Consider the following 24,225-nt stretch of genomic DNA (forward strand, 5'->3'; position numbering starts at 1 on the left):
ATCAATTTTGAAAATTCGCAAGTTTTTATCGATTCAATAACCCAGTTGAATGTGCAAAAAAAACTTTTTTAAATGTTCTTCTTGACTGTTTCGTAAAAATTCATTTTTAGATTGATGTTTGTTTTATAGCTTATGTCTTAAATTCTTTATTATACAGTTCTTCTTCTACAGCAATACATTTTATTAGCTATGATCAAAATAGTTAAAATAGCTTTTGAATAGATTTTTCATCACATCACTAAAGTAATATTCGCAGAAGGAAACGTTCGTTTATGTTGACTTCTTGTTGAGAGTCAATCGGAGTCGAATTCCGTCTAGGGGACGCAGGATTAATTCAGTAACGATTGGCACGTCACTTGGCTTGTCCAAGGCCTTTACGTGGAAACGGCGTAAGACGGAAGCAAGGATAATCTTTTCTTCCATCAGAGCAAATTTTTGACCTGCAGAATTTACTCGCATTATAATTTAAAATTGGTATGAAACTGAAAGGAGTCGATGTTTCCAAATGTACCGATACAGTTGCGTGGGCCAGCGCTGAATGGGACATAGGCATACGGATGTCGACCAATAATGTTTTCCGGGAAGAAACGTTCCGGCTTGAAACACTCCGGTTCGGGAAAGTACTTTGGATCACGGTGGATAACATAAGACATTGCCACCACTGATGCTCCGGCTGGAAGAACGTATCCGCCTGATGGATAAGGAAATGGATAATCATTATCAGCCTGCTGGATGGATAATCAAACTATTGATGAACATACAGGCGGCAACATCCTCCATCAATATCCTGCTAAAGAACGGAACGCTGGGATAAAGACGCAGGGCTTCTTTGATGCAACACTCGAGGTATTTTAAGTCGCTCAAGTCCGTCATGGTGACTGGGCGATCAGAGTCGCCGAATACTCGTAACATTTCCTCATTGATTTGTTCCTATACCAAAATAACAAAATCATTTTCGCATAAATCAAACTACATAGAAAAGGTGTGCTCTTACCTGTACTTCAGGATGGTTGCCGATAAGAAGGAGGGACCAGTTGATGGCAGCTGCCGTCGTGTCATGTCCCTAGTAAATGAATTAAACTCATCAGATGGAACACAAAATAAAATGTTGAGTTTTTTTTTTACTTCAAACATGAAAGTGTCAACTTCTTCACGAATGTCAAGATCACTGAGAACTTTGCCATCTTGCGAGGCTTCAATTAAAAGATCAAGAAAAGCCAAACGCGGTTTCTCTGTGACAAATAAAAAATAGCCAAATTATCACTTGTTTTATAGCCAATTGACATATTGGACAATTTTGATTGAAGGTATTTTATTACTTGAAATGAAATCGTCTTCTCCATTTGGCGTCGTCTCGGTCTTTTTCTGTTGCTGAGCTTTGCGCAACTTGTGTTCATTTTTTCGCTCACGAATCACCTATAAGGTAGGTAGTCCAATGAACGAGCACAAAAAAAAGTCAATTAGCGCTGTGAATCGTCTAGCGTTAAGCGGTGCAACTTTAATAGAAGGAACACAGACTATCATTAAAAAGGGTGTGTCTGGGAAAGAATCCTAATCTCGCGATGCTTTCCAAAATGGCCAATTTTTTTCAACTTTCAGTTTGGCAACTTTACGTTAAACGTTTCCCTTTACCATTTCCTCACAGACCAGACCACAATCCAAGTTGTGATATTAAAAAAGGTTATATTGAAGTTTACCGACCGGAGTCGTTCTTCCGTATAGTACCACTGGAAAGTTCCGCATTGCTCAATCGTCTGTGTCCCTTGCGCTGTTTTCACCATTCCGGAATATATCGAGGAGAACCTATTCCATTGTGTACCTGATCAGTGAATCCATGGAGAATGGACAGGCACCTCTTTTGCTCAGATCCGAGAGGAAACAGACGAAATAGCCAATCCGGTTGAAGCCATGGCCGAGTTTGACGCGCTTGGATGATGTGGCCCATGCTGTTAATTGGATGAAAACAAATCGACAATTTTGACGTATGCGAATTGAATAGCGGATGTTGCGTTATCCTCACTTGTAAACAGCTTTGACGTATTCGGAATCTGTGTTGCTCTGAGCATCGACGTGGCGCCCCATTGCCGTTTCTGAATAATGTTGTCACGCGACAAAATAACTTGTCAGTGTGGTAATAACTAATAGGCCTACAACCAAGAATATTTGAGCAATCTCGTTACCGCAAATGACATCAAGTGTACAGAGGGTGATGTATGGGAAAACGTCAAAATCTTGGCCGACTTTCTCGTTTAGTCGTTGGACGAGAACGGCACTTTGCTCGTTGAAGACTTGGACAAAATCTTCGAGAATTTTGAAGTGAAACGTTGGCGTCAACAATTTGCGCCTCTGATGCCATTTTTGACCTGCAATTAAAGTAAACAGGGAGCAGCTCATTACCAGAGCCAATAAAAGGATTAATATCCCGTACGTTCCTAATTATAATTTAATTTACCTGTGCTCGTCAAGAGACCAGTGGCTAGCCAAGGTTGGATGTAGTCATATTCTGGACCCTTGTCAATAATTTTATTGCTACTTAGCACCACCTAAAATGAGAGAAATTTAAATTTAGGTAATTATGTACTAGAAGAATAGTTCGTTTACCTCTGCACTTTCAGCACCGCCGAGTAGAAACCAGGGTTGAGGTCCGATCCAGATACGTATAATTGAACTTTTGTTATATTTCTGGTATAGCTCATAGGCATGAGGCATGATCTCTTGAAAATGAAAGAAAATCAAAGATTTTGGCATTTAAAACGGTTGATATCGTGAAATACGTTCAGGTGGGAGGACGAACTCCGTGGCGCTTCCAAATAGCGGAATCTGAGCTGGCGGCCCGGGGACTTTGGAACATCGTTGAACGTACTGCAAATCAAAGATAAAATAAGGGAAAAAAATAATGATTAATTATTGTTGGGCCATTTGCGTATTTACTGCTTTGCATATTGTTTACCTTGTAACGCCGGAATAACGCATTGCCAACAGCAAAGAGTACGATGCTTGCTATGGTTAAGACTAGCGTTAATTTGTTCGGAAACAAATTATAAAAATCAGAAACGATTTGGACGGCCATGATGATGTTTGTTCATACAAACTGACAAGGCAACAGCTAAATTGCGACTGAACTCAAGGGTCGTCAAAGTTGTGATGTATTTGATTGAACGCCTTTGGGGACCAGTTATCAAGGCAACCAAACGAAACGGGTTCTTATCAAATTAGGATTGCAGTGAATATATTCCGTGCTGCTGAGCACACGCATTTTTATTATCGGTAGATCGAAACATCTTTCTGTTTTTGTAACGAAATTTTGGGATAAATTGTACAATAAACTAATTATAAACCAAGGCGAATTACATAAGCTATTGATATCTTCTGATCGTTCCACACACCAAAGAGGAGAGTAGAAACAAAGCAAAAGCAAATGCGAAAGTAATTTTTTGGTTGTTTGTAAGATTAGTTTTAGCGAATTTTTACATCAAATAGGTTAACCATTTGTGTGACTAAATAAGGCAGTTACCCCATATGTTTTTTAAATGACTGGTGACCCTGTTGGAAATTTAGGAGTCAAGTGGAGTCGAATTCCGTCGCGTGGCCGTAAAATTAATTCAGCCAAGACAGGCATATCATCCGCCTTGTCCAAGGATTTGACGTGGAAGCGACGTAACACGGAAGCGAGGATTATCTTCTCTTCCATTTGAGCAAATTTTTGCCCTACAAATTGCCAAGAAAAATATAGCAAACGCAATTTAAAATCTCGTGATAAGGTTTAAGGAAATTACCAATGCAGTTACGAGGTCCAGCGCTGAATGGGACATAGGCATACGGATGTCGACCTTGAATGTTTTCCGGAAAGAAACGCTCCGGTTTGAAACTCTCCGGATCGGGGAAGTAGGTAGGATCGCGGTGGATTATGTAGGGGACGATCATCAATGTGGATCCTACGGGAATGTCGTATCCACCTATGCGATTACATACGTATACAGTAAAAGTTTAAAGAATTGAATGACTCATTATCGACTTACACACTGTTACATCTTCCAGGAGTGCTCTAGACATAATAGGAACACTCGGATAAAGACGCAGTGCTTCCTTGATGCAGTACTCGAGGTATTTTAATTCGCTCAAATCGGCCATGGTGATTGGACGATCCGATTCGCCGAATACTCGTGTCAGTTCCTCACTCACTTTTTCCTATTGTGTATTGTCCAAATAATTTTTCACTTGGAATCTGCTGTATTTGAAACTTTATATACTCACCTGGACTTCAGGATTGCCTCCAATAAGAAATAGGGACCAGTTGATGGCAGCTGCAGTCGTATCGTGACCCTGGGATGAGTGAATCAAGAGTTAACTGGCTCACATAATCTAAGATAAATTTTGAACTTACTTCAAACATGAAGGTGTCTACTTCCTCTCGAATGTCAAGATCGCTGAGCACTTTGCCATCTTGCGAAGCTTCGATCAAGAGATCCAGGAAAGCTAATCGGGATTTTTCTATGACAAGTTAAATAGTAGAATTATAATTATAAGAATTGATAACTTTTTAAATTGAAAGTTCTTTAGTACTTGGAATAAAATTATCGTTGTCTGCTATTCGTTCGGTTTCTTTTTCCTCCTTAGCCTTTTGCAATTTGTATTCAAGTTTTCTTTCGCGAATCACCTAGAAACATTAGCGAGTTCATTTATAAGTAAAATTTTGAATGTGTTGTGGAGTAAAAAAATTACATAGGCCTACCTGATCCGTAAAACCATGAAGAATGGACAAGCATCTCTTTTGCTCCAATCCGACAGGTAAAAGTCGGAATAGCCATTCGATTTGTAGCCACGGCCGCGTTTGTCTCGCTTGAATAATTCGGGTCACTCTACAACCATAAAATTTCATTAAAAGTCAATTTCTCATCTGGATTTCTGCGCCATTTAAAATACTGGTTGTTAATATTTACAATTGATTAATCTTATCGGAGACTGTCGGATTAAATTCTACTATCCATTTAAAAACAATATTCCCACAAGGCCAATGCGCGTGTGATGAAAAGATAAACATTGAAATACAGGTTTCGATAAGGGAAAAGTGTCAGTGATATCTTGATACTTTGTCCTTTATTGATTTTCACCATCGCAAACATTACGAAAGCACGAACGAAGCGAAATAAAATGAAACTTACTTGTAAACAGCTTGAACGTAATCGGAGTCGCTTTTGCCTTGTGCGTTTACATGGCGACCCATTGCCGTTTCTAAATATGGCAACATTTAAACGATAAAATCAAAATCACATTGGTCAGCAGTCTTCCTATAAGGAGAGGCTATATTTACCGCAAATGACATCGAGTGTGCATCGCGTGATGAAAGGGAAAATGTCAAAGTCCTGGCCGACTTTCTCGTTCAGCTTTTCGACGAGGACGTCACTTTGTTCATTGATGACGTGAATGAATTCCTCGAGGATTTTGAAATGGAAAGTTGGAGTCAACATTTTGCGTCGCTTATGCCATTTGCTGCCTTTGATGTTCCGGGAAACCCAATGGGGATAAAAAAATAAGAAATTCGTTCGTTCATCGATGGCAGTTTGAATTTCGCGGGGGATACCTGTGCTCGTCAAAAGTCCAGTGGCCAACCAGGGTTGAATGAAATTGTATTCCCGGCCCTTGTCGATGATCTTGTTGCTACCAAGTACCACCTTTAGTATAAATCCATTGGATTATAAGAAACAAATAATTAAGAAAAGGGCGAAGGAGAATTTTGCCAGGAATACCTCTGCGCCCTCGGCTGAACCGATGGTTATCATAGGAAAAGGTCCTATCCATAATCGTGTTACTGATTTCTTGCTCCATACCTTGTATAATTTCATAAAGTGTGGTAAAATCCCTATAGAAAACGATAAGCTCATTTGTTTTAATTTTAGCTGAAGTTATAGTGATTATTATACCTTCAGGTTCCAGGAATAATTCCGTGAAACTTCCGAAAAGAGGAATTTGAGCTGATGGGCCAGGAATCACGCTACATTGACGAAAGAACTATGAAAAATCAATGATAGTCAACTCAGGAATGTTACAAGTAACCTTAGAGCTTATTAAAAATCTGTTTTAAAATTTAGTTGACTTACCTTGTAACGTCGGTACAAAGCCGTTCCAACAACACAGAAAAGGACAGTTGCGAACGAAGTGACGAGTGTCACCGCATTCGGAAACAAACGATACAAACCTTCAGGAACTATTTGAAAACCCATGTAGAACGGCCAACTATTTTCACTTGTGAAATACGACTGCGCGGGTAAGCAAAGTCGATTAAGAGAAACCCGACCAAGAGGGGCGATGTAAACATTTGAGTTTATCAATGTTGACTTTGTTTACAACGGTGACTCGTCAAGAATTGATAAATAATCTTTTTATTGATTTTTTTAAAGACTCTTTTATCAGCGTTTTCTTATATGTTTGCCTAATATAGAATTTATCTGCACAATAAACCAATGACGAGTTCAAAGTTATTTTTAAATTTTTAAAAAAGACCAGGCAGCATTTTTAAGGCGGAAGAGTACTAAGTCTACTTCCACGAGCTGGTCCCTAAGAAGGAAACATTTAGCAATGCTGCATTTTAGGGGTTAAGTGAATACGAATTCCATCGCGGGGTCGCAAGATTAATTCGGACAATAAAGCAATATCTCCTGGTTTGTCCAACGATTTGACGTGGAAGCGACGCAAAACGGAAGCGAGGATAATCTTCTCCTCCATCTGAGCAAATTTCTGACCTGCAAAGAGACCAGAAACATGAAGGAAGCGAAATAAAATATCTCGTATAGTTGTTGAAGGAAATTACCAATGCAGTTACGAGGTCCAGCGCTGAATGGGACATAAGCATACGGATGTCGACCTTGAATGTTTTCCGGAAAGAAACGCTCCGGTTTGAAACTCTCCGGATCGGGGAAGTAGGTAGGATCGCGGTGGACTATGAAGGGAACAATCATCAATGTGGATCCTACGGGAATGTCGTAACCGCCTAAAACACGAAATAGAAACAGAGGCCCAAATGAATCTGTAGTTAAAGGTTATGCTTTTTATGGTGTCCTATAATCCAAAACATACAAATGGTTGTATCTTCCATCAGTTCCCTGGCCATGAGAGGAACACTTGGGTAAAGACGCAGGGCTTCCTTGATGCAGCACTCGAGATATTTTAATTCGCTCAAATCGGCCATGGTGACTGGACGATTCGAGTCGCCAAATACTCGTGTCAGTTCCTCATTCAATTTTGCCTGTTGCAATCAACATTTTCACTTGGAATCTGTTTGAAACTTTATAGACTCACTTGCACTTCAGGATTGCCTCCAATTAGAAAAAGGGACCAGTTGATGGCAGCTGCAGTCGTATCATGACCCTGGTATAAGTGAATCAGAGTTAACTGGGTCACAGTCTAAGTTAAATTTTGAACTTACTTCAAACATGAAGGTGTCTACTTCTTCACGAATGTCAAGATCACTGAGCACTTTGCCATCTTGCGAGGCTTCGATCAAGAGATCAAGAAAAGCCAAGCGCGGTTTCTCTGTACAATTGCATACAGTACGTCAATTAACTTATAATTTGTGCAAGTGAGTAGATAATCTAAATACGTACTCAATAAGAATTCCTCGTCTTCTTCCTTCAACAATCCTGATTGCTGTTCCTTATTGCGTTGTTGGAATTCTATTTTTCGTTCACGAATCACCTGAAGCCACACAGTCTGTCATTGTCAATGTACTGTCAAAATGTCCAAGTGTTTAATTAATTATTACCTGATCAGTGAATCCATGAAGGATCGACAGGTATCTTAATTGCTCGGAGGCCATAGGAAAAAGACGAAAGAGCCAATCCGGTTGAAGCCAAGGCCGAGTTTGTCTCGTCTGGACGATCCTGGTCATTCTGCAGCAACGACATTCAAATGTAATTCATTTCGACACATGAGAAACTGCTGGGGATCTCCGCTACGCCCAAAAACACAATTGTAATCCATCAATCTCGACTCTTACTTGTAAACAGCTTCGACGTATTCAGAGTCGGTGTTATTCTGGGCATTGACGTGTCGCCCCATGGCCGTTTCTGCACATATTATTAATCACTTGTCATGTGCTGGCGCAGGTGTATGGCAAGAAGAAAAATGATTTTTCTTACCGCAAATGACGTCGAGCGTGCATCGCGTGATGAATGGGAAAATGTCAAAATCCTGGCCGACTTTCTCGCCCAGCTTTTCGACGAGTACGGCACTTTGTTCATTGAACACGTGGATAAAATCCTCCAGAATCTTGAAATGGAAAGTCGGTGTCAGCAACTTGCGGCGCTTGTGCCACTTGCTGCCTGCGATACACAACACACCCGAGCAGTTGTTACGATTTAGAAATCTCGAAATGAGTATCTGTTTAATTTCAATTGTTAAAGTCTCACGCAAATATTACCCGTGCTAGTCAACAGTCCGGTGGCCAACCAGGGCTGCAAAAAATTATATTCTCGGCTCTTGTCGATAATTTTATTACTGCCAAGCACAACCTTGGGATGTTAATTATTTCAAAACTAACGTCAATCAATGAACGAATCATTTACTATTTAGTGAGCAGCTGAATAAGACAGATCAGACCTCTACACCTTCGGCCGAACCAACTGCGAATAAAGCCAAAGGTCCAATCCAGGCTCGTACTATCGATCTCTTGTTCCACGTTTGAAATAAATGCAATCCGTGGGGGAGTAAACCTTAAATAAACATCCATATTTTTAAAAATCAGATTTTGAATTCGGGTTGACAAGGAACGACTGTACACGTTTATGAGAGGAAGGGGGTAGCTAATTTTGTGAAGGTTAATGATAATGGGCATGGGGGAGGACTAGGAAATTCAAAAAGGCCAAAAAGAAATGTATTCAAAATTGTGTTTTAAAAATAGAAGGGGGGTCTGAAAATAAGACATTGTTTTAGGGAGGGGATACTTTTCGTTATTCCTTGTGATGAGGGGTGAGGTAAGATACAAAAATCACCAAAAATGGCAGGAGATAACACTTAATTCTAATTATATATTTCACCTTCTGGCTCGAGAAAGAATTCGGTGAAGCTTCCGAAAAGCGGAATTTGCGCAGGCGGACCGGGAATCTTATTACAACGTACGAAATACTAAATAAATGAAATGAAAATTATGTCGATTAGCTCTCTTTAAACTTATACGTCTACCAGTCTACCTTGTAACGTCGATACAACGCCGTGCCCAACACGCAAAGAATAACACAGAGAATTGATGTGGCCAGCGTCAGGGAATTCGGCAATAAACGATACAAATGATCGGGAATTATTTGTAAAATCATGGCTTGATTGATTGATTCGCTTGATAAAAAGAAAAGAACTGCTACAGAGCTCGGCCACGCACGTAAAGTGAGATTACCACGTCCTCTGCGACCAATAAATATACTAGATTTTATTTGTGTGTTATCATTTTGTTTGTTTAGTCAGATCAGCAGAGTTTGCTATCACACGATGTCCTGAGCTAGCCTTTAATAGACTAGCGATCAAATGTCAATCATTTCGGTCAAATCTTGTGCTGTTTATGGTGGCTCTTTCAAATATTAGCGCTGTGTTTTTTAAGCTGGTACAGTGTTCCAAGAACCATCTAGCGTTAAAAATGGCAAGATCTTGGTGAAGTAAAAACTTCTCCCAAGTTCCAACCGTTTTCGTCGGATGGCGAACGGTCGTCGAATTTCCCCGAAATTTCCCCGAAATTCTTTTGGTGTTCCTTATTTTTCCCACGAATAACAACCGAATACACACAAGCCCAGATATAACGTGTCAAAAAATGCAGGGTCTAGAGAGAAAGAGAGAAATACCGCCGTCCTTTTGGAAAACTGGCAAAGTTGTTGATTAGAGAAAAGAAAGAAGCGCAAAGGCCTCGTAGCTGCTGATGGGATTGAGGCCATGCGGTATAATTTCATCTCCTCCGCCAAAGAGCTTTGGATTACAGGTGTCGAGCACCCCGACGAAGAAATGTATACATTGTCTTCTTCTTTATTCTCTCCGATCCGAAAACAAAAGAAGAAGAACAGCAGCATCGACCGCAAAAGAGTCGGAGAGAAAAAGAAAAGACAATTGTCATCAGTGACACTTTTCCGACCGTGTCATCTACAAAATGCGGTGCAGCAGAGAATTAAAAGAAACGCCAAAAAAGTTCAACATTCATCGCCGTGAAAGTCAGGCAATTTAATTGAGTATTCTATTTTCACTCTGAAAAATAAAAATAAAAATTAATTATATTATACTCGATATCTCTTGAAAGTGTTTTCTTCTTCTTTTTAGCTGCGAAAGAAAAAGTCGTTTGCGGTTGCTGGGCTTCCCATTTTTATTTGTTTCTCACGAACTTGTCCCCCCACACACACACCATACAGAGCCAGAAAAAGATAGACTCGAAATAGAGTTGGATGTGCTGTGTATAGTACGTTCGTCAGCTATTATTGACGACACTCGCCCAGCAACTTTTCTTCTTGGCCCAGGTGGGTGGGTGGACGGACTTTCTCTCTCTCTCTCCAGTGATGAGACAAGTGTCCCTGACAAATGATCTATGGCCATATTATAGATTCGGTATAATATAGCTGTAACATTATCTCTCTCGCTCGCTCTAACGACTGGAAATCCCAATCACGACGGATGGCGCCCATGCCATTCGGCTAAGAGCTCCGGCAGACCGAGCACGACGACGACATCGACTGACCAAGGCCTGGGCAATGCTGTTTGACGATGGGCATCATACACATCGACTATAGCAGTGTACCTGCGAGAACAATGTATATATAACCGACGGGCGAAAGTTTGACGAGATTCTAATCGACTACGCGACCGTGAGCCCCTTACAGAAGAACAACACGCGTGACTCTCCCTCACGCAGAAGAAGATGAGCACCTTAACGTGTGTAGTCCCTTCTTTTCTATTTTTTCTCTTTTCCTTCGCCGATGTGTCCTTCTCTCAGCTGGACACGTTTATGCATCTACACATTGCGGCGGCGGCTGACCCCCCTGAGCCGGCCCATTCAAACTTTAGCGCGCGTTGCGCAACTCTCCGTGTGTGTCGGCACAACTGATGCCGTACATGCCGCTCGGTTATCACCGTCGGATCAAAAAATATGAATGACAACAAAATAACTGCAGACTGAAAAAAATGTTAGAAAACGGTAAGGAGCGGTCGGTATACATAACCGTATAGATCCCGCCTCTAGTGAAAACACGGACACGGTCCCTCCGCGCATATCAAGACGCGGGAGAGAGAAAACGAGCACATGTTTAATGAGTCGTGACAAGCGCGTCAGCAAGTCGCCAACCTGTGAATAAACCCCCCCACTGTCCTGATGGGATTTCGAAACTAACCAGGATCCATTTCCATAGCGTGTAGAGTTCAAAAAGATTCCGGGAAAAAAACAAAAAACAAGCTATCAACTGTATAGGAATGAGACGCCGGTATTTTTTTGCGCTCACGGTCGGATGACACTGTGCATGTGCTGGCCAAAGATCAATTCGCCTTTTAGGAGAGACGAGAAAGTCACCCATACTATACACAACGGAGCCGATGAATAATGTTTCGAAACATTTGCGCTGCTGCTGCTGCTGAGGAGAGATGCGGAATATTTTTAAAAAACGTTCACTTTCTAAGAAGAGCCTTCGAATTCCGTAATTGGTAATTTATTATTGTTAGAAATTTATTTTATTTTTGGATGATGGTTATAGTTATTTTGTAAGGGGCTGACCGTAGGCGATATCCGCTCGGTAGACCATCAATGATCCAACTCTACACGCCGATGCAAATTGAATTTTGTTAGAGAAAATAAAAATAAAACACCAATCTGTTTTTTCTCTTTTTGGGAGGGAGACTTTTTCACCATGAGTTGACGTTGTTGTCGTTGTCATTTTCCACTCGGACGACTGTGAGAGAGTCGTGGGAATATCGAGCGAAATACAGCTCAAATGATAATACTAATAATAATAATAAAAGGGCGAAACGGGCGTGTGGAAAAAATGAAAGACACATAGCACACATTCCGCAACATCTTTTCTAAACGTATAACATCCAGCCTATCTCTTTTTTTCATAAAGAAAAAAAGACACATGTCCGTGTATTATAACAACTCACTTTCCAATACGGCGATGAGAAAAAATTCATCCCGTTCATTTGTCTGTAATTGTCTCTATGGAATGTGTAGTGGAGAAAAGTGGAGCGAATAAGAGTTGACCAATTTTCTTTTGGGCTTCGCGGCCTTCGCTATGGCAATCGGAATTCGCCCGAGTACATAAAACATGTAGCCAACTGCTGTGACTCGCTCTCGTGAATATCTATACTACGGTATAGCGTTCACTCTCACTATTATGTGTATAGGCACGGACGCAGTTATTCTCTCACCTTGGATCATCTTTCGCACATTTGTCATCCTCCCTCCATTGAGTGGAATATTACCGCACCGTCGAGAGTTGCGGTCGATGCCAAAAACATTTTTTCCCGAAATGAGAAATTCGTCTTTCAGACGAGTTGCAGAAACGCGTCTAGAATATAGCTGAGCTAAACGGAGAGTACCCCCAGGAGCGTCTATAAGAGAAAGAGAATCCCAGACGTGTTAAACAACCCAGATAGCCGGATCGAGCCGGATGGGAGGACCCTTAAATGATGGCCTCCAGCTGCTGCTGCTGCTGAAGATGGCGAAAAAATAAAATAAATTGAGTGCCATGTTATGCAATAGAGGGAACACAGAAATGTATAGGTGATTATTGCCGGGGTATGCATAAGATCTATGCATAATCGTTTTCATCACACGACTGACTTTTCAGCAGGTGAGCAACCCCAATAGGAGAGAGAGGCCCCTTCAAACAACAATCGAGCCTTTAATTGTTTGTAACGATGGAGAGAGAAAAGAATATAAGCCCAGCCAGACGAGGGCCGGCAGCAGACGCAATCAGCGCAGTCCATCAGTTATTTCGACGAGAGAAGAGAGAGAGCCCATAAACCATTTTTGCATTGGAAATTTATTTTTGATTGTGGCAAAACTGCAAACAACAACAAAAAAAGTCAGAAGAAGAAAAATAACGACTGCCAGATACTTTTTTCTTTCTTATTTTAACTGCTGGCAGAGTGTGCCAACAACACCATGATCTCCGTAGCTAATCAAGAGAAAGAAGAAATTGAGGAGAGAGTCTCTCCATATATTCCGATAGCAAGCGGGAAATGTATACTAGACTCTATACTTTTTCCCCGATAGTTTCACGTCATCCGCCCAGTAATTTCGGGTATTCGATTCCAGAAAATATGGGATAGCGAAAACAAGTTTTTACAATATTTCTATTAGATTAAAAAACAAACAAAAAAACACAAGGAGCCGAGTTCCTTTTTTATTTTTTAAATAATATTATGCTAATGGAATTTCGGTTGCGCCATGCGAAAATAAATTTAAAAAAAAAAACTATCTGTTGACTTTCTTGGATGATATGGTGGTGCCCCTGGTTGGTTCTATCTTTCACGGAAGGGAAATTCAAAAATTCCGATTAGACTTTTTTACATCTCCCTTTAATAAACGAGGAGGTGGGGTGCCTAGCTGTGTGACGGCAGGTCTCTCTTGATGGATATACAATTTTAAAGACTTTGCACAAAAATGTTTATAATTCAACAATTGTTTGGATTTGATTGTTGATCCACAGACAAAATTATGACTTTATGAGGTATAAAACAAGCCTGATGTGCAGTCGCTCTGCAAATGAGTTATTTAATTAACCCTGATTGAAAAAAACAAACAGAAACGGCAAGGGAAAACAGCTCCAGTCAAAGCCCTAATAACTCAGGAATAATCGTACTACGTAACGTTATATAACCATAACGCCACCCAATAGTTAAAAAAAAGGAAGGATAGAGACATTTGTCCTACCTTTAAGCCCGGGAAATCCACAGCCAGGCATCCACAAGTGCTCCATCCAGCCGCAGAAAAGTTGAGTGACGGAAAAAAGGGCGTTCTCGTGAATACACCCACACTCACATGGGCATACACGAGGACAGTTTTCCCAATCAATCTGGATGCTGTTTATCTAAACAAAAAATGTAAATGGGTTACGATTAAATTTTGCAGAGACAACAAGGAAAGGTTAGAAAGAAGACAGTAACACACTGTACAGTTAACCGTGTATAGTAACAGGGTAACTGGTATAATAACCCCTTATTGTTAATAAAACAGTAATACAGTATTACTTAAGTTAAGGTTGACATGTGTCATACCCTTTAATCAAGTTTTAGGCACCATTAAAATATACAGCAGGTCTAAACAGTAACATAAATCATTAGGCCTACCCAATTGATGATGTTGAGATTGTTGGTGATGACGGTCAGAACAAAACTTGCACATCTTATGGTTACGATGGCTGGCTCAGACCTGAAATCTGCACAAAGGTTAAGGTTACATAGAGCAAACAAACTCTACCAAAGATCATACATGATAAAAAATGTAGTCTGGCACCAACATTTCACAAATTCAGAACAGGTTTAACTCTACTGTAAAAGCTCTCTAAATCATTCCCAAACGTATTCTTAGTTAATTTAATCGAGAAATTCAGAAATAGCATGGAGTCGAGAGCATGGAGATTCACGATACCAAAAAACGACGACCACATTTTATTGGTTCTGCTATTTCTCGCAGCAGCCTACACGCAGGACGCAGCCTACACGACTACACGTTTCCAACTTTCCATCAAACATTCAACCAGTGATCCGTTCAGTTTTCTATGATAAAAAATATCGGAAACTTCGTCTCATTGGTTTTTCGAAACTGTGAAACAAAAGTCAAAAACGAAAGCAGACGGCACAAATATTCTAATTAACCACGCTTAAGAGTTAAGACACACACAGATAAAGAGTTAAAGACCACTCGTATGGTATTATATTCAGATTTCAGAACTGTTTAATTGAATCTTGTCATAAAAAATTTATAAAAAATTAATTAAAATTAATAACCCTTGCCCTTGGGCCTTGGCTTCGATCTTGTTCTAAGAAATCGATTTTTTTTTTGGGGGGGGGGGATCTTACCGCAGAAGCATGCTGATTACTGAAGGAAATTGCGGGAAATTGGACAAATGTTGTCTGCTTTCGTTGAGTTGAAAATTTCGAAAAAATCCGAGAAAAAGTTCAAGATTTTTATAGATTAACTATAGATTTATTTGTTTTTGGTAACCATCATACTCCATGCTGTTTAACTGGTAAATAATATTAAGAATAGAAATGGAATGATTGTGAGAAGAGTTAAACATGTTCCATCAAATTTGGGAAATGTTAGTTCCTGACTAGCATTTACCGTGCCATTGTCCTGTCGATACATGGCAGTTTGTTTGTACTATGTAACCTTTTTATTTTTTTTACAGATTTGAGGCAAGAGCCAGCCATCATAACCACCCAATATCCAAGTTTTCCTGTGCAGGTGTTAACCTGTTGTCAGCAACAATCTCAGGATCATCGCTTGGGTAAGATTTGCTTAACTATTATTGACCTAGCTGTGACCTACTATATATTTTAATGCTGCATTGGCTGCATAACCTGCATCACTGCAGTGTATTACATTTAAACCGTCAATTCTCCCATTTATTAACAATTAGGGTTTAACCAGTGTCTCATTTTCAACTTTTTCTGACTTGTTGTTTATGTCAATTTTTTTTTCGTAACCCAATTTCTATATTTTTATATAGACAAAAAGCATCCCATTGGAAAAACTATACTGATATGTCGACCGAGTTTGAATGTCCTTGTGTACGCCCATGTGAATGTGGGTGTATTCATGAGGACACCCTTTTACCCTTGTATCCCGTCTGGTGTAATTGAACTCTTCAGCAGATGGATGGAACAACTCTAGATGCCTGGCCGTTTTTCCCATGCATAAAGGTAGGACACAATTGATCTCTATTCTTCCCTTTTTGACAGTTTTTGGTGGTGTTGATTAGAAATCGTTACGTAGTCACGGAGTACGTTTATTCCTGAGCTAGGCTGTTGACTGCAACTGTTTTCTCTCTCCGTTTTTATTTTTACTCCGTACGGGTTCACTAAAAATCTCATTGAACGACTGCAGATCAGGCCTGTTTTTGTATCTCACAACTTTGTCTGTGGGTAAACCATCACATTTGAACTTTAAACACTTGAAGCCAAGTGCAACAAGCCCAATTTTTTTTACCAAGAGGTGTACATAGGGTACATACCTGCCGCCACACCGGCACCTCCTTGTCATATCAAGAGAAATTTTTATCTGTCTACCCGGCAGCAATAACGGGTTGGGTTCAACCAATAAAACAAGGAAATAATAATAACCAAAAATGGACAATGTGTTGTGTCCTTTTGGTTCTTCTTCTTATTATTATTTTCCCGTATTGACGACAAAAGGTTTTTGTGTATTTTTCCTAGTCCCTTTTTTTTACTTTTGAGGCCGGACATCTGTTGACCAAAAAACTTTGGCCACTGGTGGCCTACTTCTCCATGTAGCCCCCACACACATAAATAAGCCACTGCTGTGTAGCTTCTTCATCTTGCGAGGACCCTGCAAGTGTCTTTTTTTCTTATTCGGTCGGAATGGTGTTCATTAAAAAGCTCGATCGTCGCCATCCGGCTGTCCAGCCTTTCCCTGTTTGTGGAAAACAACATAATACTACTGGATAACACAAATAAAAGAAACAAAAATTAGCCGGAGAAAAGAAAGGTCCTTATTAATGGGCGTCTAGTTATTCTTTTTTTTATTATTTATTCTTTTCCGTCAATCGGTTTGCGGTTACAGACTTTGGCGTGTCGTCCCGAATGCAAAAACCTATTTTTCTTTCCGACCCACCTGCTTTATTTTTCGCATTCATCACATTATGTAAAATTACGAATACCGTCCGTCATCCGCTAACTAGCTCATACGTACTGTAATAATAAGCCAAAAGTGCCCACCGGGTCTATCTCTGCTATGTACGTAACGAGATAGCTTTCTAATACCACACAGTTACACTTTTGATCAATTATCTGTCACGGTCGAGGAAACCATTTGATTCTTTTGTTGGTATCGTGGAAAAAGAAACAAAAACAACTTGTATTATTATCACATCTGTACAGAAAAGATAGTTTGATTTCGACTTGAAAATCAAGTTTGAATCGTCACACAATTCTGAAATTGTTTGTTCATTTCATTTCGAATGTGTTGCATTGTCGAGTGAAATTGAAATATCTGTATACGTGCTGGGGTGAAGATTAACATCTTCGATGAAATGGGAGATTTTCTCTTTTTTTCACTTGAGAATTTTTTTTTCCCAATTGAAATGCCTCAACTTAAAGGGATAGGAATCGGGAGAAGAAGATAAAAATCTCTGTCCAGTTTTTTTCTTGTGTCCACGGCGGATGGATAGAGCGGAACAGAATAGATCGATCGATTGACGTGTGTGTCTGTGTGTATAAGCCCCAAGTCTCGACTGGAATTTGGTTTGATTCTTTTCCCACTTATACGATTCTATGATTTATTCGATATTCTTCTTGAGCTTATATCTTTTTATTTCCCTTTTCTCTCTTCTTTTTCATTCCCAACTTTCTCTCTACGCGGCGACCGAGGACTTTTTATTCCCGCATAGAAACTAGCGGGAGAAAATCAACTGCACATCAGTCAGCCGGAAAATGGCCAACAAAACAAAAAAGGAAAGAAACCGGAATATCGCCGGCTGCTGCTGACTAGTGGCTATACTTTAATAACTATTTCACATCCCAAAGAAATTGGGATGTTGTGTGTGTGGATATGTGGACTCGCCGATTTGCCTGCCAGGCTTTCATTTCTTTACCTCAGTCGTAATCCATCAACTGCGAAACCCGTAAATTTGATTGCATTGGCGCGCCGATACCCAATTCGTCTTCTTCCCGCGTTCATCTTGGCTCAGCAATTGATATCCCACATTGTGGGTCAGCCGACGAAACAAGCCGTTCATCACTATTCGTATTGACATGTGTTTTCACTCAGCAGCAAAGCCTCACCTGTGTTGCCCCTGCTGGGCCCCGCTGACGATCCTTAATTCCCTCCTCTTTCTCCTCTCTTGTATCTCTCTCGTTTGGCGTGACTGAATTTCACCTGCCAAACGGACTGCATGTGCTGCCTCAGCTTCTTTCGCTTCAGATGACTGTGATTTGGTCGTCGTCGTTTGCCAGATCATCTTTTTCCCTACTCTATGGCGACACACATCTTTTCGCGTGCCAGAAAGTCTCCAAGAAACCAAGTTTTTTAATCATCTTCTTTAACGGCTTTCTTCTTCTTCTTCTTCATATAATTTTCGAAATGAACGGGCGGTTTAACCGACCTGAAATGATACACCTGGGGAACTCGGCGCGGTTTGTTTCATTCCTCCCAGTATGGCGCGTATATGACACAGGGAATAGGAGCAAGACGGGACTTTGTGCAAAAAGGAAATTGGGGAATCGTCTAATTCGCGTGATGCAACTGCCACCATAGTAATAACCGGGCGATTTGAGATAGTCGGCCGGCATATGGCCGACTGTTAATAAGGACAAACATTTTTGTTACAACCCAAAAAAATTTCCTATACTGATGATGATGTAACACACTAAAGAGAGAGAGGTGTATAGCACCTGCACAGGTGGGTTATGCCCTACAGTGGATATTCTAAACGTGTGAATTTAATAGGAATCAAAATAATAAAGACCGGGGCGATAGCCACACCTTTTTCTTTCAGTCAAAGTCTCTATCGCGTTCCAGTTCACGCTGTATCGATTGAATGTCACGACCGATTCTTTCACGACTGGAAAAAATATTAAAAATGATCGCGGACGCTCATTAAAACAAATTCTACACACAACAACTTTTTTTTTTGGTTTTTCTCACACGACGAGTATGTGTGTGTGTGTGTGTAATCTTGTATTTTATAGTCGGGGAGGTGTTTGTGTGGGATTTATTCAAATGTAATTTATATTTCGCGGTTCTTGTAACATCTATCTATAGCGACTGGCTTTTTTTCCCGCGGTCGTTCCCGCGTGTGAGTAAGAAAAAATCTTATCGTGTAGGTGCGAAGTCTTGAACGTTGTGTTGTTGTTTTTTTTTTTTAACGATTGGCCATTCACCGCGCGCGGACACAATGCCAGCGGTTTGTTCGCGCCTATATACGTAGATTTTATTTTTTCTTGAAAGAATAGAAAGAAGCGATGATCTAATTTGACGTTTCATTTTTTTATTGTTGGAAGAAAAGATACACAAGAAAATTGGCGTTTCGCTCGACGTCATTCACGCCCTTCGGATGGATGCCGTTCGCTCGTCGTAATGACGTGAGAAAAAAAGCCAGTCGACAAGTTATAGACGCGCGTGATGTAATACTGCGAGCAATCTCCTCATGCCATCCTATGCCAACAGTATAGCCTGCTATACTATACACACCATATAGTTATAACGGTTTAATAGAGAGACTGTAGTACACCTTTTCCATTTCATTTTTGGCCGAGGGGGGAGACAACATTGTGTAGCGAACTGCTGGAAATGAAACTCATTCAAGAAATCCAATATAATAATGATAAATACGCACTAGTAGTGTAGCGCGCTATACTATCGTGTTGTTTTCAAGTCGATTCTATGTGTGTGTGTGTGTGGGAATTACGGCGCGTTCGGCAGCAGTGCGTGAACGACTCCGTCATTGCGTGTTTTTCTTTCTTTCTTTCTCTACTGCGTATTATTTCAAACAATCAAAACGGTTCGCAAACAACAACCAGCCAGCGCAATTTGAAGGGCCCGTTATTATTATTCCCGCTGAATATTTTGGCTGTTGTCGAGGGCCCCTTTCCAGCAGCTGCTGCTGACGTTTGCGCAATACATGTATGGAATTCGAATTTATTGCCTGGGTCCAGCAAGTCCGTGTGAATTTCTTGCCAACTTAATTGCGACGGATATTCTTAACTTCGCCAGAAACTGCCACTTTGGCGCATAGTCCTCATCAAAGTTGATGGGTCCGTCATTTCGCGAAAAAAAAAGACAACAGAACACGCAATGGTGATTATCTCGGCTAAACACACCGTCAGCTTGCGGTGTGGATGCTATATAGCGAAAGAAGAAGAAAAGATAATTTTGTTTCCCACCCACCGAGTGAGGTCTAAATGGGCTAATAATTCGCCTTTGGCCCGGGCTGTTTGGCTCCCAACAAACGTTACAGTTTGCCCCCGCCATTTATGGAAAATAGTATAAGCAGCCTAGCGCAGTAGTCGGCCAGCATATTTATAATAATGAGTGATGTGAATAATTTAACTTTTTTGCAGCGGGGGGAGGAAAGAAAAAACGGGAGCGACGGTCTCCCCCTTCTGTTGTCTAAAGAGATAACAACAAGCCGACCATAATCAAGAGTCATAAAACATCCGACTGTTCTGAGGAGGAGGAGAAAGAGTCTGTCAGTCGGCCATCATCAACAATATAGTAAAGCTACTAGATGTTTGATATATTTCTTTTTTAAAAAAAGAAAATGTTTTTATTCTGGCGCGAATCACCCCCGTCATCGCACGTCGTCAATTCATTTCTCGCGAAAATGTTTATTCGAAAAGGCGACGTCGCTCTCGTCACGCAGAGCAGAGATTGACATAGCCGACAAGTTGAATCAAGGCGAAAAGAAGCGACACATTTGAGGAAGAATAGATTGAACGAGAAAGAAGAAAAAATATGACTTTCTAAAAGAAAAACGACAAGGCAGTGAAGAAAATGATGTTGGGCCGTTTCTTATATTCGTGAAAGCTTTTTCTTTCTTTTATACTTTGGGTTTTTTTTTCTCCATACAATGGCGAGTGCTGTCCACCTGTCATCGTCACGGGATGTTGGATCATCATCATTTTCTCAAACGAAATTGTTTTTCAAACAGAAATTCCGGGTCGGACGAAAAACTTTGAGATGGCGGGAGATTCGAAACTATGTGTGTAGAACCGGAAAGTTGTGGAGAATTGAATCACAAGCGCTGAGATATCACGTCATCCGTGTTTGCACAGCATAGTTCTTTCTTTAGTTTGTGTTTTAGACCCAACGAACTGTAGTGATATCCTTACGTCAACACGGTTAATCAGCATTGATAATGAGATAAGAACCCAAATTTTTTTAACAAACTGTATTAACTAATAAACCGGCACACCTCAAAACGTTCGACTGTATTTTAAAAAATATTTCACTTTTGACTGACAGCATCTATGTTGTTCCCCTGTCATACTCAATTGACCTCAAGTGATGTTTGTTTTTCTAAAAAAAATTTACAGAGATTTCCAATCCAATATTTGTTTCGGTCCGGAACAATCTGGCCAGTTCATCGTCGAACGCGGTAGTACAGACTCTCGTCTGACTTTTTCTCATTCCCCTGGACTCGAGGAGAAAACGCTTCGAGCTGCGTGACGGATGCATTGATGTATTCACCGTTTATTATTGATTCGATCGGGAACAACGCATCGTCATCATCATCTCTCCTGATAATATTCCCAAACAACTATACAAGGTGAGCTTGAATGGCATTCGTTTTGTTTTATTTTGTTTTGGTTTTCTGATCGGAAAACCGAAAACATTTTTGTTGTTTTTCGGTTTGATTAAAATACAAAAAAAAACCTCGGACAACAACAACAACAGCAACAACCTTGGATGAATAGGGGAGGGGGAGAAAGATATGTCGATTCACCTTTGCCGTGATTGCCAGCCGACGAGCTCTTATTTTTTCTTCGTTATTATTTTAGTATAAAATGTCGGGGGCCCAACGACCTCGACGCGGCTTGGGAACTCGTTGTGTGTACGGCATATAATGCGTGTAGGTCTATTCAAATTTGTTTAGTTTTTTTTCCCGACCGCAACCTTGAGAACGACAGACACAGGTTATATTATGTATTACCATATAAAGGTCTGGCTAGCTAGCTGGCTGAGATGCGGATGGATATTTTATATTGAATGGCCGTGAGTGTGAACCCTGGGCATCGTTTTATGTATCGAGGAAAAAGAAGAAGAAGTTCTATAAGCCGAGGATATGTAGAGCTCGTGATGGGTGTAGTGTGTCTATCGCATTTCTGGGAGTTTATTTGCCTCCAGCCTTTTTTTCCTACTTAATAACAACCGCCATCGAGCAAAGAGAGTTAGAGAGAAATATAAAGGTCATCAATATCAGTCAACTCGTGTGCTGAACACTTAACAAAAGTCCGACACGAATTTCGGTTTCAAAACTGTTTGGGGGCTACCAGAGGAACGCGAAAAGGTCGTGAAAAATTTAATATCCCCATCGACAATGAGGAAATTTTAAAAAAATAAGCAGACAGTTTCCGCAATTGAATTTGCATACTGAGGAAATGTGAGGACAAAATTATTTTAACAACTTTAAATCTTTTTTTTTAAGCCCTGAATTAATTTTTGATTTTTTTTTTTTGAAATGTTGACAGGCCATGGCGATAAGATAAGAGGGAAAATCCATTGGTCGTCCGGAATCATGAGCACTGACAGCATCGGTTAATAATCGTGTGGTTCCACCACATTTCTGCGGCTGTATACCAGTCGATCCGGATTCCGGATGGACCGGCCCATCTGTTCACCATTTCAAGGATTTCCTATAAGAGAAAGAAAAATCTTTTTCCCATAATATTTCAGAGAAGAAAAACTCTCAGCAAAGCACCGCGAGTTATTTATTATCCTTTTTGACTGATGATATGAAATAAGAAGAAAAAAAACAAAAACGTAATGAGTTTTCATATCGTTTAGAACCGGCGGGATCAACAACTCGGCGTGAACTTTACTCCGACAGACCAAGAAAAAACGAAATTCTATTTTCTCCTGCCGGAATGAAACCGAACACCGGCAACGCCAAAAAAGCAGGTGATAGATGGAGAGAGAGAGACGGCCTTTTGTTTTTGCGGTGCTCGCACCCATGAAAGCCGAGTGAAAACATATCGTTTACAATTTCTTTCTCTTTTTTTGTTGTTTTCTTTCACTCTGATTTTTCTTTAGCCTCTCCCGCAGCGCGCGTTCAACAAACACCGGGACCATTACCTGGCGACCTCTATACGTCACCGATTACTCACCAGCTCCTATTGGGGCGAAATGACAAGTACGAATTGCTATTTCTTTCATTCTTCTATAAGGCTCGATTTGAGAATTCAATGGATATATTTAGAGGCGGTGATTAATCACTGACTAATCATCAATCGGGAAAATGTCCTGTCGCAGATTTTTCACGTTCGGTGTATCCTCATCCCATGGCCATTTAACACGACGTGGTCGAACTAAATGGCTGGATATATAGAAAACAGTCGGGTACCAACACAAAACACTAAAAAGACATTTCTCTTTTTTAGCCGATAGTTTGTGCGAACGTGTCACCGCGTGTCTCGTCGACTTTGGCCGAAACGTTGGAGGGGGAAAAAGAGAAAACGAACGACAGAAAATCTGTGTCTCGGCAAACGAATGAGACACGGATGACGAGACACCAGCGCCCCGTCACCGTGGATTGTTCTAAACTATATACATAGGCATGAAAGTCATTCTCAAAGATTCATCCGTCCGGAACGAAAGAAGCAACAACAGCAACAACACGATAGTCTAACAGCTCGTAGTATACGTGTGTTATACTACCACTAGCGGAGAGAGTTGTTTTTTTCGTGATGATTGAAATTGTCGTGATCAAGTTTCGGTTCATTCGTCTGACTGACGGAAGAAAATTGGTGGAAGAAGTTAAAAAAAAAACCAAAGCGAAAAGGAAAAATAAAGGAAATCCCGCACGCCAACATTCAATAATCCTCCCATCTTTTCGCTCTCGGTGGATTAGCGAAAGGAATATCAAATAAGAAGAGAGAGAAAAAAGAAAGGAATATTTTTGTTTTGTTTTTCAAGTGTTATGTTTTTTGGTCGTCGTCATCATCATCAAACGGTCACGATTTCGCCCGAACTCCCAACGGAAGCGACTGTAAACTTGGAACGAAAGTTGTATATCTACCTGGGCTCTAACCAAACAACAGCCGAGATATTTATATCTACATGGGTACAGTAGCACCGGGATTCTTGTGTCTCTTGTGCAATCGTTTTTAATAGTATGACATTGCCCAAGAGAAGTTGAGGAGGATGTAATTTTTTTTTTTTTACATTCGACAATGAATATTTCAGGTGAAAAGTTGGAAATGGTCAAAACACACGAGCTCCGGTTATGTGGACGTACAGATAGTGTTAGCTCTGCCAATAGAAAGGGAGAGAGTTTCAAATCAACTCTTTAAAAAGAGACACAAATC

The 24,225-nt window shown here is 40.5% G+C and overlaps 3 protein-coding genes and 1 long non-coding RNA gene across 4 annotated transcripts; 1 reads left to right on the forward strand and 3 right to left on the reverse strand.

Annotated features, from left to right (window-relative positions):
* Nucleotides 1–130: 130 nt before the first annotated feature.
* Nucleotides 131–3,137, reverse strand: LOC124209617 (cytochrome P450 4c3-like). The gene is made up of 13 exons (XM_046607679.1): nt 2,951–3,137; nt 2,775–2,862; nt 2,602–2,714; nt 2,453–2,543; nt 2,181–2,363; nt 2,021–2,090; nt 1,820–1,946; nt 1,320–1,416; nt 1,126–1,232; nt 995–1,063; nt 762–930; nt 512–691; nt 131–440 (listed from the first exon to the last, which is right to left on the reverse strand). The coding sequence occupies exons 1-13, from the start codon at nt 3,068–3,070 to the stop codon at nt 271–273; spliced, it is 1,584 nt and encodes a 527-aa protein (XP_046463635.1). The 5' UTR covers nt 3,071–3,137; the 3' UTR covers nt 131–270.
* Nucleotides 3,138–3,228: 91 nt separating this feature from the next.
* LOC124209616 (cytochrome P450 4C1-like) lies at nt 3,229–6,322 on the reverse strand. Its single transcript, XM_046607678.1, has 13 exons — nt 6,099–6,322; nt 5,922–6,009; nt 5,748–5,860; nt 5,582–5,672; nt 5,312–5,494; nt 5,163–5,232; nt 4,733–4,859; nt 4,564–4,657; nt 4,385–4,491; nt 4,255–4,323; nt 4,020–4,188; nt 3,777–3,956; nt 3,229–3,708 (listed from the first exon to the last, which is right to left on the reverse strand). Exons 1-13 carry the CDS (start codon nt 6,219–6,221, stop codon nt 3,527–3,529), a joined length of 1,596 nt encoding a protein of 531 aa, XP_046463634.1. The 5' UTR covers nt 6,222–6,322; the 3' UTR covers nt 3,229–3,526.
* A 40-nt stretch (nt 6,323–6,362) lies between these two features.
* LOC124209618 (cytochrome P450 4C1-like) lies at nt 6,363–9,408 on the reverse strand. The gene is made up of 13 exons (XM_046607681.1): nt 9,186–9,408; nt 9,033–9,120; nt 8,596–8,708; nt 8,417–8,507; nt 8,136–8,318; nt 7,994–8,063; nt 7,760–7,886; nt 7,602–7,692; nt 7,424–7,530; nt 7,297–7,365; nt 7,075–7,243; nt 6,809–6,988; nt 6,363–6,740 (listed from the first exon to the last, which is right to left on the reverse strand). Exons 1-13 carry the CDS (start codon nt 9,306–9,308, stop codon nt 6,571–6,573), a joined length of 1,581 nt encoding a protein of 526 aa, XP_046463637.1. The 5' UTR covers nt 9,309–9,408; the 3' UTR covers nt 6,363–6,570.
* Nucleotides 9,409–15,374: 5,966 nt separating this feature from the next.
* LOC124209627 lies at nt 15,375–24,218 on the forward strand. The gene is made up of 6 exons (XR_006881006.1): nt 15,375–15,467; nt 15,690–15,882; nt 21,235–21,467; nt 22,390–22,819; nt 22,952–23,051; nt 23,299–24,218. It is a non-coding gene; the product is annotated as an uncharacterized LOC124209627 (long non-coding RNA).
* Nucleotides 24,219–24,225: the final 7 nt, after the last annotated feature.

This window comes from Daphnia pulex, chromosome 12 (assembly GCF_021134715.1).
Source record: "Daphnia pulex isolate KAP4 chromosome 12, ASM2113471v1".
NCBI lineage: Eukaryota > Metazoa > Arthropoda > Branchiopoda > Diplostraca > Daphniidae > Daphnia > Daphnia pulex.